The 16167-nt window shown below is 46.8% G+C and overlaps 1 protein-coding gene across 1 annotated transcript in view; it reads left to right on the top strand.

Annotated features, from left to right (window-relative positions):
• The first annotated feature begins 698 nt into the window (after positions 1–698).
• The window catches only part of Cemip (cell migration inducing hyaluronidase 1), a 154104-nt gene continuing 138635 nt past the window's right edge, over positions 699–16167 (top strand). Inside the window, exon 1 of the mRNA XM_021192571.2 lies at positions 699–943. Within this exon, the coding sequence (XP_021048230.1) occupies positions 876–943 (68 nt within the window). The 5' untranslated portion in view covers positions 699–875. The remainder of the gene's footprint in view (positions 944–16167) is intronic.

Raw genomic sequence — 16167 nt, 5'->3', positions numbered from 1 at the left:
AGAGGTCAAGCTGCTTGGAGTGTTGTTTATTTGTTTTTGAGACCGGGTATCTCTATTTTACCCGGACTAGCCAGCAAGCCCCAACAAGCCACCTGTCTCCACCTCCCCAGCAAGGGAATTATAAATTAGGGCTATCGCCCACCCAAGGTCTTTTAATGTGGATTCTAGGTACTGAACTTTGTTTTTTTCAAACCTATAAACATCTTAGCGACCATCTCCCTAGCCACTTTCAAAACAAGATCTCCTCTAAGAGACCTAGGCGATCTTGGATTCTGTTGCTATGTTGGCTTACAAAAAAGGGTTATTGGTTTGAAATCTAACAGCCTGAACGTAGAGTGGTGGCGACTCTGTGAGTCTCTTTTCCTGGCTGTCTGTCCCTTGGGGAGGCCAATGCCTCTTCCATCACTAAGCCCTCGGAGGTCTGCAGCTCTCGTCCTAGGCTCCAGCGCCCTCACCTGGTGGCCGTGACTTGTCCCGGCGGCGGCTCTCGGGCTCAGGTCTGCGGCTCCCGGAGCGGCCGCCAGAGCCCGCCCGGGTCCGGCCCCGCAGGCCGCCCACCGCGGTGAGTGGGAGGACGCTGCCCTGAGACAGGGGTGGGACAGGGGGGACGGGATGAGTGCGGGCGCCGGGGGCTCTGGTGGGGAGGAGTCAGGCCCGGAAGGCGACTATAAAAAGCGTCGGCTTGGGCTGGCAGCTCCGAGCTAGCTACTAAGCCAGTGAGCGCGCGGAGTCGAGCGAGGAGCGCCTTCTGCGCTGAGTGGCAGTGGTCTGGTGCTGCCGGAGCACTGTGCCGAGTGAGGCCGGAATCTGCACCCCACTTTCCGCGAGCTCCCGTCCCACTTGCTTACGCTCAGGAGCTCAACGCGTAGGATCAAATGCTAGACTACGGGATGCTGCTCTCCAGGTCCCCGAGGCGTGGCAGGGTCTCGGTCATCAACCTGAGGTAAGAGGACCGGAGTTAGGGCGCGAGGGCTGCTTGGGTTAAGCTATGGGGAGGAGAGGAGAGACCGAATCCCACACCTCCCCTCTATTTAGGTAGAACGTTGCCTTCCATCAGTCTGATTGTCCAGCCTATTCTATGCTGTCTACCACTGTCTGTCTGTCTGTCTGTCTGTCTGTCTGTCTGTCTGTTTGCTTGACTGCCTGCCTATTCATGAATATATTGGTGGGCACACGTCCCCGTTATGGTCCTTCGTCTCTGAAATCTTTACAAACGTCAGGTGTTGGGGACACCATCGTCCAGGAATGCATTCGACGGGAGGTGGATTTCTGTTTTGCTTAGCTTGTGCCCTGTGAATGGCACCAGATGTTCACACAAACAACAGTGTCTCATCGAAGAGAGATGGCCCCCAGGCAGGTCTCGCAAGGAACGCGCTTACCCTGTGGCTAATGGTGAGCTTCGCAAGACTGTACCTTGTCGCTACCACGCAGGCAAGGTCTCCTGGGTTCCCTAACCTGGCTCTGCCCTCCCAGCGATACGCTGGCACCGGGCGGGAGGAGATGATCTGATGTTAGACGACCTCGGTGGCCTCTGCTGTTATTTAAACAAACACTAAGCCTGGCAGCGCTGCAGGGACATTTGGTGGCCCCTGACAACAGATATCATCTGCAAGAAGGGTCTCGCTAGATTGACAGAAAAACCAAGGTCTCCATAAGGCACAAGGCTGAGTTGTTCACGGTTCTCAAGCTCTCCGCTCTGGGAACGAGGTTCGGTGACATCTCGGAATGAACCCCAGAGAATCCTTGTGCTCTTGACAAGAGAGTTGCGCCGGTGTTCCCCAAGACTGGACATTCTACCCGCCCCAGGTCTGAGGTTCTCAGTCCTGCTCCGAGCAGCCAACTCTGCCCACAGGTAAGACCTTCTCTTTAAAAGCAAGCTTTTGATGTGAGAGCCACGGCTTGGCTGAAGCCTGTCCAGGAGACCGTGAGCCAGGGAGTCATTTCCATCTCCGCGGTCTGGAGAGGAACCCCAAGGCGCGCCCGCGGGCGGGGAATAGGCTGCTCGGCGTGCCCAGGCTCGGCGCCACCATGGACAGCTCCCAGCTACTTCCGCCACTCGGGGCCTGTGGCCCTGAGTCTGGTGTGTTCAGGCACCTCCCTCACTGATTAAGGTGTTCAGACACTAGGAAGGTAGAGAGGGACTAACAGTCATGAGGGCCTAGGTATTTTTTTCTGGAAGCACTAACCACTCAGAAGGGAGCCTACTTTGCCGGAGGCTGTGGTTTTCTACCAGGTCCCAGCAGAGCTTGAATCTTTTTCTGTGTAGTCCCTTGATGTCACTAGGGGCTTACTTTATTCTTATGTGACACCATGGAGATCCCTCAGAGGTGAGACAGGTGTGAAACTTTTGTTATATGATGCAGACAATGAGGTAAAAGTATATACAATTAGATACAGAACTAAACTGCTTTCAGTGCAGGGTGTAAGGTGATTTTTGTAAAAGTAAACAATGTAATACTATGGTAATGAATCAGTACTTTAGTTTCACAGTTTATGAGAGAATGGAGAAAAAAACACATTTAAAAAATTACAAAGGAAGTGTCTGAGTGGGTGTATAGAGCAGCCATGCTCTTTCTGATCCTCTAAAGCTGGACTCTTGAGGAAACTTAGCCTAGTAGCCCCCGTAGCCCAGTAGCTGATGGATGGTTCAAACTGATTACCTGGGAACAGAGTGAGGGATTATGTCCTTCTTTTAGTAAGAAATGATAATGGATGGGATCTTTTGTCAGTACTACCTACACTCAAATACATAAATGTGTGTCCCTTTATTTTAAAAACTGTAAGAAATCAGGTCTTTTCTGCTTGTGACTGAAGCATACATATAATAAATAGTTACAAAAGGAGAAAGTAAAGGAGAGAGGGAAAGAAAGAGAGAGAGAGAGAGAGATCTGTGACTTCAGGAAAGTTAGCTAAAGTATGTTTCCTCCCCTATAACTGGGGGCAAGCGGAATCTCTCGGTAAGTGGCTGAAATTACCAGTATAAGGCAAAGCATTTGAGTCCAGTGCTGAGCACAGAGAACTCTGTGAAAATGATCGAGATTACAGGTGCATTTCCAAGTGCTGCACATTTTTCTGCACTGCTTACCCGCCCTGTGTCCCCTTTCTTAGCTCAGTAACTGGTTGGGAGTGGTTCCACCGCCTTGTTATTTTCACATTGGTGAAAGTGCTGAAGGAAGAGAAGTGGAAGGATTTTTAAGACAAATCAGTTCACTGTTTCCCCACCTGCACCGCTTGGAGCAAATACTGCTTTTAAAAAGAAGTAAGTCAGTTTTAGCGCTTCGTTTCAGCCCTTTGATCTAGACCAACAGGTTCTCAACCCATGGGTTGTAACTTCTTTGAGGGGGGGGGTGTCAAGTAACCATTTCACAGGGGTCACCTCAGGAAAGCACACATACTTACATTATGACTCCTAATGTAACAAAATTACAGTAACAAAATTACAAACCAAGTTAAGAAGTAGCAATGAAAATAATTTTATGGTTGGGGTCACAACATAAGGGACTGTACCAAAGGGTGGCAGCATTCGAAAGGTTGAGAACCACTCAACTAGATAATCATTTCTTCCTGATTCTTTTCCCACACGATCTGGTAAGGATCTGTCTTTCTGAGGCACAGCACCCTTGGGGTGCAGGTACGGAGGGTATCCCAGGCCTTGTTTCTAGATCTGGTTAGCTGCAAAGGAAAGCCTTTGGTCTTAATCAGACGTGAAGTGGTCATGTCGAATACTCTGTCTTTTTTGCGTTTTGCTTAGACGTGACAACCCGGTCAAAACTCGTAGCTCATGATATTTTGGTCCATACCGGAGTTAGAGGTGCCCTTATGTTCTGCATTTTGGAGTTCTGTCTGGTAGGAACCACTAGCCCATGACACATTGCAGAAATTCGGATACCGAACCCATAAGCGCACAACGTTGTTGATAGATCTTTCCCCACAAAGTGTGCGTGCGCATGTGTCTACTTCTGCCAGCTTCCTGTGCTGATGTGCTCAGATTTCCCTTCTTTCCTTCTCTTAATAGATCAGAGGATTCTTTGTTTCCTCCACTTGAAAGGGATAAAGCTCAGGTGCATCCCACAGATGCTGGGGGTCTTTCCGTGACTCTCCTCAACTGTTGATGTCCCTACAGCAGAAGCCGATTCCCACTTCATGCTGAAGTCTGGGCTGTCTTCTTTGTGCTAGAGTCCAGTCTCCCTGTGGCTCCCAGGTAAGAAAATGACTGAACTACCGAATGCTTGTGGGAATCAAGGCCAGTGAGGGGAGGAAGCTGCATGGGTAGAAGGAAGGAGTTCATCCTTAGTTCTGTAGGGTTCTGACTGTGGTATTCATGTCTGAGTTTCTGGGGCAGACAGATCAGATGGCAAGGGTGGCGTCTGATGGGAAAGGCAACTCTAGTTATTCTCATTGGCTCCTTTGAAGCCTGAGACATAAGTGACCCCTTTTAGTCCCATGCACTGTTGGCAGATCAGCACCGTCACGTGGATTAAGTGCACTTTACATTTTATCTGTAGCTCAGAAGACACCCTACTTGCATGGAGGTTAGCTTCCCACGGGGAACAAAGTTATGTTCCTGAGCTTCATTCACGAGATTCCCTAACTGTGACAGTCTGGGTGATGTGTATCTTTGTGCATGGTGGTGAATACACAGGTATTTGGTCTGATCAGAGTATGTGTCAGCTGTCTTTGCTGGTTTCCATCACTGAGAAGGCAGCTCCAGTTTCCTTTGAATGGGGACTACAAGGATCCTGCTTTCTTGACTCTGGTTGGGTTGGCAGCCGTTGGGAGTGGGTACTGGGAAGTTCTCGGGGCCATGTGTTTCTTTCTCTTGTTTTGTCAGCTGCTCAGCATGACCTGCCCCCCACCCCCACTCCAAAGCTGTACTTGTTGGAACTTTGCAGCTTTGGATAGGGTGGTGGCTGTCATGGTGACTTTTATTAGTCTCCGCACCTTGCTGTCTAGCCACTCCCTTGGGACCATCCTGGCCTCTCTGGCAGGTTTCTCAGTTTTCCCTTTATCTTCTCTCTGCCCCAGTGCCAGGCTTTGTTCTAGCCCAGGTCTCTGGCAGGGAGTCTGCTTGCTGAGAATTATCATCAAATATACATTATACTAGTCCCTCCGTGCCAGGAAACACACTTACCCACCCAGAGGGAGAGGAATGCCTTCTTGCCCCTGTTATTTTCCAGGGCCTACTTGGCTTTTCTAGGTTCTGCTTGGCTTCAGGAAGCTAATATGGCTTTCCGTTCCCAGACCTACAAGGGAGGGGTTCTTTGGAAGTTCAGGCAGGCTTTCCCTACAAAGACACCTACTGTGAGCAAGAATCTCTCTCTCTCTCTCTCTCTCTCTCTCTCTCTCTCTCTCTCTCTCTCACACACACACACCCTCTCCCCTCTCCCCTCTCCCTTTTCCCTAGACAGCAGGGCTCCTTGCCTTGGGAACTCACTAAGGCATTCACTTTGAATCTTTTGCAAGGGCAATGAGACCACAGGGTTACCCACAACTTTATAGTGTTTTAAACAACATCTTTGGAAAGGACTATGCATTTTTTCTCTATTGAGGAATTTAGCCATTAGGCATTTTCTACTGCAGAGAAGTCATCACTAGACGCTGGTACCTTTGCCATGCAAAACATCAATGGCAGGCAGCTAGCTATCTATTCTGTTTCTAGGTAGTACAAGGGGACAGGAAGTCCGAAGGCTTCTTCAGCAGCCTACAGCTCAGCTGTCCTGCTTGGAGCTGAGGGCTTTGCGCTCTTGGCACTAGTCTTTATAGCTGCAGGAAATGGGGCTGAGGTCATTATGGTGAACATGAAAGTGGGACTCAGACTTCCTTTCATATGGGTGCACTTCTCAGGAAAGATGGAGGCCACTGAAGCCCCCCCCCCCCCTTGGAGGTTAGATAGAAGGTGATGGCCACTGTCATTCTGCTCCCCACCTGGACTGGCAGTCAGACCATGAGCAGGATCCTTGGCTTTCCTCATCTTCTGCTTTCTTACATTCAAGGAGCATCCTGAGCTTGCGTATAAATAAGCTACAGGGAGGCTTGAGAAAGCATGATTCTGGCTCAACAGATGAGGGGTGGGCTTGGGAGGCTGCATTTCTAGCGAGCTTGTGGGGAGGGGGGACTTCCGATTCTCCCATTGACTTCTGTGATTCCAAGTAACTCACTTTGTTGTCATTTAAGTCAATTTCTGATGTCCCAAGTAGATGGACCCAAGCTGGCCCATGACCTCTTAGTGACCTTATAAAGACCTTCTGAATTCCTAGAGATAATTATGGTCATTCCTAAGCTGTCTTATCAGCAGACTAAATATCTTGAACCCCCTTTCCCTGTCATAATAAATTTCCCCAAGCTCTCTGGACCCAGTTACTTTTAAGTGTAAGATTATTGTGTAAATGGCAATTTATCTTTGCCTGGCAGGAGCATTTGAATGCAATTTTGGTAGCATTAAGAGATCATTTGAGGAATTTCATCTAACTCTGGTTCCAGACAGTGAGAATGCATGTTTACATTTAAACAATTTTTCTGGACTCTAAAAGATTACATTTTTTCTTAAAAAGTGAAAATGAAATTTAAAGCTCCGATTGTTTTTCCCAGTCCCCCATCCCTGCAGCTTTCCTGCAAGGATAGGGTGGCCACACCAAATGCATTCTGGGAGCTGGAGATACAGGTATGCTCTTGCAGTCTGCCATCCACCACCACAGTCAGAAGCTGGAAATAGAGAACTCTGTGATCGTCCAGGTGGCAAGCCCTGGCTTAGCTTCTGGGGACGTAGAGTAGAAGACATGCTCCAAGATCTCGATCTAGAGGAAGGACAGCCATCAAAGCCTTCCGGGAAGTTGCTCCAGAGATTGAGGAGGACCACAAGAGATGGCTCATAGGGTGAAGGTTAGGACCGACTGGAAGAACAGAGGAGTCATTGACTCAGATGGAGGTGAAGCCAGGAAGCTTCATGGAAGTCTAGAAGTGCTAACAGTTCTCTCTCTCTCTCTCTCTCTCTCTCTCTCTCTCTCTCTCTCTCTCTCGGGTTTCCCTGTGTAGTTCTGGTTGCCCTGGGACTTTCTCTCTGTAGACCAGGCTTCGAACTCAAAGATTGATCCACCTTTGCCTCCTGAATTCTGGGATTAAAAGCATGTACCACTTCCTGGCCCAATAGGCATTTTTAACTTAGGCAATGATGAGATTCTAAGGGTGAAGCTCAGAAACATTCCACACAGAGAGAAGGGCACAGAGAATGGTCCAGAAGCAAAAACAGTCCTAAATGGCTCAGGGTTTGCAACTCTCAGGTGCATATCTGACTCAGGGACACAGGCTCCCTGACATGCCTAGAGCTTGGACTATACCACGAAGAAGAACAAGCCTGCCAAATGGTGGTCGGTCTTGGGGCCTTCTGTCTTCTAGTCAAGAGGTTTACAAAAGGACTTTGACTATAAAATGTTTTATTTCTATAAAATCTGACTAAATCCCATTCACAAACCACATAACAAGTCCCTGTGGGTAGGAGGGTAGCAGTGTTTGTCTTGAGGCCCATAGAGGTTCCAAACATCCTCTGGGTTCCCAGAGACACAGTTGAAAAGCCTTTGTCTGGGATCTTTTTGTTTTGCTCCAGGCATTATCTTAGCTTCGCTGTAGTCTATCCTGCTGTGTCTTTTAAATATTTTAGTGTCTTGCTGGTTTTTTTTTTTTAAATGGCATCTATATGTGTGTGTCATTAATTTTCAAAGAAATAAGACCAGAATTATTTTGTATGTGGTAGCCTAAAGAATACACAGGAGAAGGCTTGCCATTGGCAGAGGCTCTCTGACAGAAAACTGCAGTTGAGCTCACCACGGGAGGAAGCAATACAGCTGTGAGCTATCTGCAAAAATAGGCTGTTTATTTTCAAACCTGTCAATCAGTATTAAGCCTCCTAAGACATTCATATATTATAAAAGCTGGAAATGAAGAAAACTAGTTTGTTTCCTGGATGTAAAATGTTGACACATTCTACAGAAGACCTTGGGTCTCTTTTCATTAATGAAAGGTAGCCGAATTTGAATGCAAAGTGTTTCTGAAGGAGGAGTTTGGGAATGGGAGACAAGGCAAATAGGTAGGTATGGTAGAGTTTTGATAGCAAAGAAGTTCAAGTTATGGTTCATGTGAGCCTCCTACAAAACTCTCTCCTAAGGACGAAACAGAGATCTTGAGTAGGACTCCATTTGAATAGAGCCTGCCCATTCCTGATGGGTGGTCCCAGTCACTTAAAGGGGGTCCAGAAAGCTACTTCTGGGGTTAGTCTCTTCCAGAATAATCATATGAATGATTGAAGGTGGCAAAAAAAAAAAAAAAGAGTCTTGTTTAGTCCAGATAACTTAGAAAACACTTCCTTTAGAAGAACCTGCTAGGTCTTTGAGGAACCCTGGCAGAGGCACACAGCACACTGGGGTGCAAGTTCCACCAGGCTAAGCATCTGCGGTTCTCTGAGGTTTCCTCTGTCCTCGGGGCAGTTTCAGAGAAGGCCACAGAATAGGGGCAATCAGTGACTCTGCTCTCTGGGGAGCATCTGGCTTTCATCCCGCATTGCCACAGCAACTGGAACCCTGTACAAAGACTGGTCCCAGAGCATGGTGTCTTGGTCTCTCCCTTCTTCCTAGGTTATTCCTTGAACTACACTCAGAGTAGGTCCTGCATTGCCCTAGTGTCTTGACAGAGGTATCCCCTGACTGAAGTTCTCTCAGCCACATGGAGACTAGCTGGGGGCAAGTCTGAGCCATCGTAGACACAGGTGTAGAGGCTTCTGCTTCGCTATCATCAAACTTCACCTCTTCTTCCTCTGCCTTTCTGAGGGGTCGTGGTGTCTGTAGGTAAGCCTTGAGGACACTGATGGGTTACCAAGGTAGACCTGTGTGGTGCTTCTGTCCAACTTTTAGCTTAAGGCACTACCTTCTTAAAATAAAATTGCTTGTGTGTATGCATATGTACAACGTGTGTGAATGTGCATACACTTATTTGTGCATGCCCGTAGAGGCCAGAGTTTCAACACCTTCCTCAGTTGTTTTTTACCTAATTGTTTTGAGAAATACTTCTCACTGAACCTGGAGCTTACAGATTCAACTGTGAGTTGGCCAGTGAACTTTAGAAAGCCTCTTGTACTGGCCAACTCCAGAGCTGGGATTATAGGCACAAGCCACTACTCCTGAGGACCAAACTCAGGTCCTCATGCCTCTCTGCCCTGTCACCTGCCTCCTGTAGACGACATTTGTCTTGCTGTCTGGTGGCACACTTGTTCCTGACTTGTCTCTGTGCAGTGGGACACAGCTGTTCTTTATCAAATGAACAGTAGGGATCATCCCCCAATGGAGTGTACAGAGAGCAAGCTTGAGTGGATTACTAAAAAAATGCTTTTAAACAAGCTGGAGGTTTGTGACAAGCACATTTCAAAGCTGGGTGGCAGACACCAAATAATTTGCCCATGTGCTCATTTTCCAAAGGACTGGTTTTAAAAAAAAAAAAAAACAAAAGAAGAAGACCTCAGACACTATGGTTAAGTACTTTTCCTTTCCTTCCCTTGAAAAATCATGTTGTTTTTAGAGAAACTTAATCCATACATTTCAGATCCATTTCCATGTTACTCAGCAAAATGTTGCATTTCTCTACTGTTGCTCAGCCCTGAGTGAGGTCACACATTCCTCTTTTGCTCCGACTCATGGACACGGTTCACAGCTGGGTGACTCTACAGCCATCCACTGCACACTGGGAAGTGTATAAACAAGAGGCAAAGGAGGAGAATAATCCACTGTGCTGACCCTATTCTTAGTTAGAATTTTGTTCCTTGGATCTTTGTGGAATGGAATGTTTTGACTAAATTTTTAAATGTTGGATTACAGTAGTATTTATCTATTAAGGACTGGGCTTTCTGTTCCTTTTGATGTGTGTGTGTGTGTGTGTGTGTGTTGTGTGTGTGTGTGTGTATCTGTGTGTGCGTGTTGTGTGTGTGTGTATGTGTCTGTGTGTGTGTGTGTGTGTGTGTCTCTCTCTCTGCATCATCTCTTTATATTATACCTAAGGTAAGTATTTCACTTGCTTCACCTTAGGCCAAAGTAGCTCAAGCAAGCCTGTGGGCGAGCTGAGGGCACTTGTGACTCTGTTGGGGTGTAAGACTCTTTGGGACTGGGGCATGAGAGGCACATGAAGCCTGTGTAGACTCTGGAAATGAAGTTTCATTCTCTTTCCCTTTGCTTGCCTGTCTGTCTGGCCCAGGAAGAAGCTGGTGGCTGATATGAGGGCCTTCTGCAGATTTTGTTACACTGCACTGTGCCTGTGTCCGTGACTTCTTCCTCTACTCGCTTTCTCTAGGCTTGCATGCATCCCAGGCTGGCCTAGATCTCACTGTGTAGCTGAGGATAACTGAATTTTGTATCCTCCTGCCTCTACCTCCTAAGTACTGAGATTTTAGGAATATAACTGCAAATCCAGTTTATGTGGTGTTGGGGATGGAATCCAAGGGCCTGTGCATGCTGGGTAAACTTTCCACTGATTGAGCTATGACCCTAGCCCATATCCCAGGACTTTCTGTAAAAGCACTGATGCCATAAGAATCCTTCATTCTGTTCCAGGTAGAATGAAATCAGTTGAAGGGTTTGGGCTACAGGATGCCCAGAGTCATGGTTTCTTCTTACCAAAATGACTTTGCAAAAGCGCAGAGGCCTGGCCATGTTGGTGGTGTACATTGGCATCATAGCTTCCAACAGCTTGGTGATGATGCTGACCACATAATTGTGGGTTGTTCATGTGTTGGGGCTTTTCAGGTGGCTGAGGAAGACCTTACATATGATTCAGATTTTAAAATCATTGGATATGGTTTGTACAAATGGCAGCGTTGTCAACATCTGGAATTTTCTTAGAATGACCATGTGATGAAAGTCTTTTTTTTTCCTTTAAACATAACCATATACAGTTGCTTTAAATAAGAAGCTATTCTTGACATAGAGACAGAGGTGATGGTTCTTTCAAATCTTGCTTTGCAAGCATAAACTTGAGCCCGTGCTCTGCAGAGGTTGCCTGAGGACACTGGGATGTGGGGGACAGAAAGGGGAGAGTCATAATTTGAACAGTGTGCATGCATCTTTCACATTATTTGTTGACCATTCTGGAGACTGTGGCCCAGGGGGCTGTGGTTTCTTTTAGCTGGAGGTGATTGCTCTCTCATTATCAATAATGCAATCAATGGCCCTTTCCCCATTCAGAGACAGAATCCCTACCTGGCTACCTGGTGCAAAGCAGAGATGTGTGTTCTATTTATTGCCAATGGCTAGCATGTAGTAGGAACACACATGGTTCTTGTTAGGTTTCACTGGCTGTCCAAATATCTAGAAATCTGCTCAAGCCCGGACTATTGGAGGATTCCTGGTGGTTAGAGAAAAGCTAGCACTCTTTGGGAGCTCATGAAACTAGTTCCCAGCTGCCAAAAGGGGTCATTAGCCTTATCTCTGTTAGAAGGGACGTATGGCTCCATTGACATATGGCTATGGCTGCATATCAAAGCCCCCATATCAGTGTCCTGGCCCTTCCTTGCTCCCAACTACTCGCTCTTCTTTTTTTTTTTCTATTTTTAAAATTATTATTTTCTTTATTTGCATTTCAAATGGTATCCCAAAATTTCCCTATACCCCACCCCCGCCCCTGCTCCCCTACCCACCCACTCCCACTACTTGGCCCTGGCCTTCCCCTGTGCTGGGTCATATAAAGTTTGCAAGACCGAGGGGCCTCTCTTCCCAATGATGGCCAATTAGACCATCTTCTGCTACATATGCAGCTAAAGACACAAGCTCAGGGGGTACTGGTTAGTTCATATTGCTGTTGCACCTACAGGATTGCAGCCCCCTACAGCTCCTTGGGTACTTTCTCTAGCTCCTCCATTGGGGACCCTGTGTTCCATCCAATAGCTGACTGTGAGCATCCACTTCTCTGTTTGCCAGGCACTGGCATAGCCTTACAAGAGGCCGCTATATCAGGGTCCCTTCAGCAGAATCTTGCTGGCATGAGCATTAGTATCTAGGTTTGGTGGCTGATGATGGGATGGATCCCTGGATGGGGTAGTCTCTGGATAGTCCATCCTTTCATCTTAGCTCTAAATTTTGTCTCTGTACCTATATCCTTTCATGGGTATTTTGTTCCTTATTCTAAGGAGGAATGAAGTATCCACACGATGGTCATCCTTCTTGGTTTTCTTGTGTTTTGCAAGATGTATCTTGGGTATTCTAAGTTTCTGGGCTAATATCCGCTTATCAGTGACTACTCGGTCTTCTTATAACCCTCTATTCACTACTATTCAGACACTTTCTTTTATTCTCTCCCCCCCCCGCCTTTATTCTCTGTCTCTTGCTTTGTCGGTCTCTCCACTGTTCTTTTCCACTCTCCTGTTTCCTTAGCTCCTGCCATGTCCAGTCTTCTGGCCATATTTGTTCTGCTGCCCTGCGCTCTCTAACAGCTACAATAAAAACCTTAACCATATCGTGCAGTGGTCATGTCATGTATGTCACACCCTAAATTTCTTTACTGCAGGCCCCCGTACTCTCTTTTTACTTTTTACTTTGGAACAGTGTCTCCCTAAGTTACCCAGTCTGGCCTTCAACTAACTTCATAGACCCAGCAGGCCTGTAGCTTTCAGTCTTCCTGCCTCTCAGCCTCCTGAGTGACTGGGATTTCAGGCTTGGGCCACCAGGTCTGGTGGTGCTAGTTCCTCAATATTTTGCTCTGGGAGTGGGACAAAGCTAGAGACGACTAGTCACCTTCTGAGATGTCTGTGCTCCTGTGGCCCTCTGGTCATCTCCATCATTCAAATTACTACCTGGAATTTATTGAGCACTTACAAAGTTTAGATCCGGGTGAAACACTTTGTACACACCACCATATTTCATCTACCTGACAACTGCAAAAAACCTTTGTCCCATTCTGCAGAGAGAGGGGACCTAGTGAGGTGACATGATTTAGTCAAGATCACCTACTTAGAGGTGGCAGAGTTGAAAACTGGGACCGGGGTTGCATGACCTAAAAGGCGTTGCCCTTGATAATGACGGCTCTAGCTTGGCTCTTGAGCTTTGGCAAAATGTGTTTAGGGGACTGTTTTCCTTCTCAGTAAAGCAAGTGGAAAAGGAATTGTAACTCCAGAGCAGCCACTGTTAAGTGTGGATCTTTTCCAACACCGGAGATTAAGGATATCTTCATTGTCTCTACACAATGGCGAAGTTCACAGCTTAGCTGGAGAGATAGACAGACAGCCCTCGTACAATCTGGGCTGTAATAGGGTGTGAACAAAGCAATATGGAGTGCCACCACAGAAGCAGCACAAACAGCTCTTCAGGAGCAGTTTAGGCTGCAGGCATCCTGGATAAACTGATCAAGTCTTAAAGGAGAGCGAGGTTTGCAGGCCAGAAAAGACAGGGTCAGGGAGAAAGCAAGAGTCTTGGCCACAGACAGAGGAGTTAGGAAATGGGTGTTTAGAAAGGGTCTATACGTTTCCTGGGACTGGAAATGAGAGCTGAGAGAGGGACAGGTGAAGGCCTCCCTTAAAAGCTGAGTCTAAGAGCCTAGCTTTTAACTTCAGAGGCTCTGAATGGAGGAGGGAGTGAACAGGAGCCAGGCATTAGGCCACCGTTCCTGGGGGCAGGCGGCCCAGGCAAGGCCTGTGGTATTCTGGATAGCCAGTGCTTTCGAGAATCCCCACGGAGAGGCTGACTGCTCCAGCTCTGGGCAGACTCACAGACCTGAAGGAAACGGCACTGTCTGGCTTACTCGCTGCCACCAAGGCCATGTGTTGCAGTTCACAGGGAGCTCTGCCTGGAGAGCATCTCAGAGTCTTAGGGCCAACTCCCTGGGATATGGATTTTCTGTATGGATTGCCATACAGAAAGGGCTCAAAGATTTGAGAGTACAGTTCTGGATTCATTACTTGCTTGACAATATCCACCAGTACTGTTGGATGAATCCTGGTTTTCCTTGTCCAACATCAGGTCAGGGGCAGTGTATTCATCCTGCTGCTGTTTAAAGTTTTTTTCTGATTCTTCACAACTTCTCCCGATGCTCAGCCTCTGTGTCTGCTCGGCCTCTTTTTTTTTTTTTTTTTTTTGCCATAAACTCTCTTTCCAACCAGAACACATCCTTTGCTTAGTTGACTAAAGTTGACTAGTTTGGCAGGTCAATGAAGTCAATCCATAATACCAGAGTCTTCTCAGAGGTGACCATTCATAGCAGCCTTGGCCCATGGAAGTACAGTGGGAGCCATAGACAGGTTTTGGAGTATTCTCGCCATCCTGTTAAAGTGAAAAAGGCAAAGTTAATTTTTATGAAGATGGCTCAGCAGGTAAAGTGATTGCCCCTCAAGCATGACGACTGGTGTCCATGTAAACGCTGGGTGAATGTGGCAGCCCAGCTGTAAGCTCAGCCATCACTTAGAAGGCAGAAATAGAGGATTCCCAGAGCAAGTTGGATAGCCAGACTGACTGAACTGGGAAACTCCAGGTTCAAGTGAGAGACCTTTCCCCAACATTCATAATGTAGAAAGTGGATGACAGATACCCATTCTCAACTACTGGCTTCAAAGTGTACACACACACTGTATTAGTTAGGGTTTTACTGCTGTGAACAGACACCATGACCAAGGCAAGTCTTATAAAAACAACATTTAATTGGGGCTGGCTTACAGGTTCAGAGGTTCAGTCCATTATCATCAAGGCAGGAGCATGGCAGTATCCAGGCAGGCATGGTGCAGGAGGAGCTGAGAGTTCTACGTCTTCATCCAAAGGCTGCTACTGGAAGACTGACTTCCAGGCAACTGGGGTGAGAGTCTTAAGCCCACACCCACAGTGACACACCTACTCCAACCAGGTCACACCTATTCCAACCAGGCCACACCTCCAGATGGTGCCACTCCCTGGTCCAAGAATATACAAACCATTACACACACACACACACACACACACACACACACACACACACTTATTATATACACATATACAAACACGCACATACACATATAAAAAGCTCATTAATTTTCACAATATACTTTATTATAAGTAAATGCATACAAAATATGGTGACTTCCACAATAATTCATAGATAGTATAGTCAGTCTAAGATACAGTGTACATCTTTTTATAACAAGTCTTGAAAATTAGTGTGTATCTTCCACTTAGGGCATAGCTCAACGACTCTATCCATTCTTCTGTCCCTTAACAGCTGTGTGAGGATAGGGGGACAGTGTGGCCCAGAGGGAGAGAACAGGAGAAAGCAGCACATATTTGGAAAGTTTAAACGGTGGCCAGTGACATGAACAAAGGAGCAAGGTCTCAGGAGGTGTAATAGCCAGTGAATCTGAGTGGGGATCTGACTGCCGGTGGCCGGTAGAGGTAGAAGGGGAGCAGGAGAAAGATGCTTTTATTTTAAATGGATCCTGTTAGTAGCTCTCAGAAGGTTCATATGGGAGGGGGTGGGTGTTGACAGGCAGTTGTTAGCAAGAGAAAGAGACACAGGAGGCTAGGAGGCTGGGGTCAGGACAGGGTGATGGAGACTGAGATGAAGAGAGATTGTGGAGGGTCTAAGTGGACTTTAGGAGATACAGTGGACATGGTTTGGTGGTGAACTGAACACAGACTGATGGAGGAGCAGGTCCTGGAGGCTCCAGTTAGAAGACTAGAGAAGGTTTAGGTTAAACATATATATGCTGGGTCACCAATTGATCAAGCAAGGAACCCCGAAAATTTCAACAACATTATCCATTGCTCAAAAAAAAAAAAATCACTTTCTTTAAAATACTGTGGAATTTTAGTTAGCTCTCATTGAGAATGTTATGAAATTACTTTTGATCTGCCTTATGTTATTATTATTGTTATTATTATAATTATTCACAAAACTAAGTAAGTAGAGATTAGGATTATCCTGTTTTTTTTGATAAGGATAGAGTGAGCCATTGAGTGGTGAGCTGTGGTGAGGTCCAGGGCCTCTAGTGTATGCCCTTAGGGCCCCAGGTTGTCATTCTGGAGAGCTCTGACTGAGAACCTGAAACTGACTCTGGGATTCTGAGTGAAAAGCTCTTATCACACTTGGTGCATGCTTTGTGTCCCACTTAGGGGTGTGATAAGCCATCCATGAATTTAACAGCCTGACCTGTTTACTGAAAAGAAAGAAAGAAGGAAAGAA

This window comes from Mus pahari, chromosome 1 (genome assembly GCF_900095145.1).
Source record: "Mus pahari chromosome 1, PAHARI_EIJ_v1.1, whole genome shotgun sequence".
Lineage (NCBI taxonomy): Eukaryota > Metazoa > Chordata > Mammalia > Rodentia > Muridae > Mus > Mus pahari.
The sequence above is the reverse complement of the archived record's forward strand: the minus strand, read 5'-3'. Positions and strand labels throughout refer to the sequence as shown.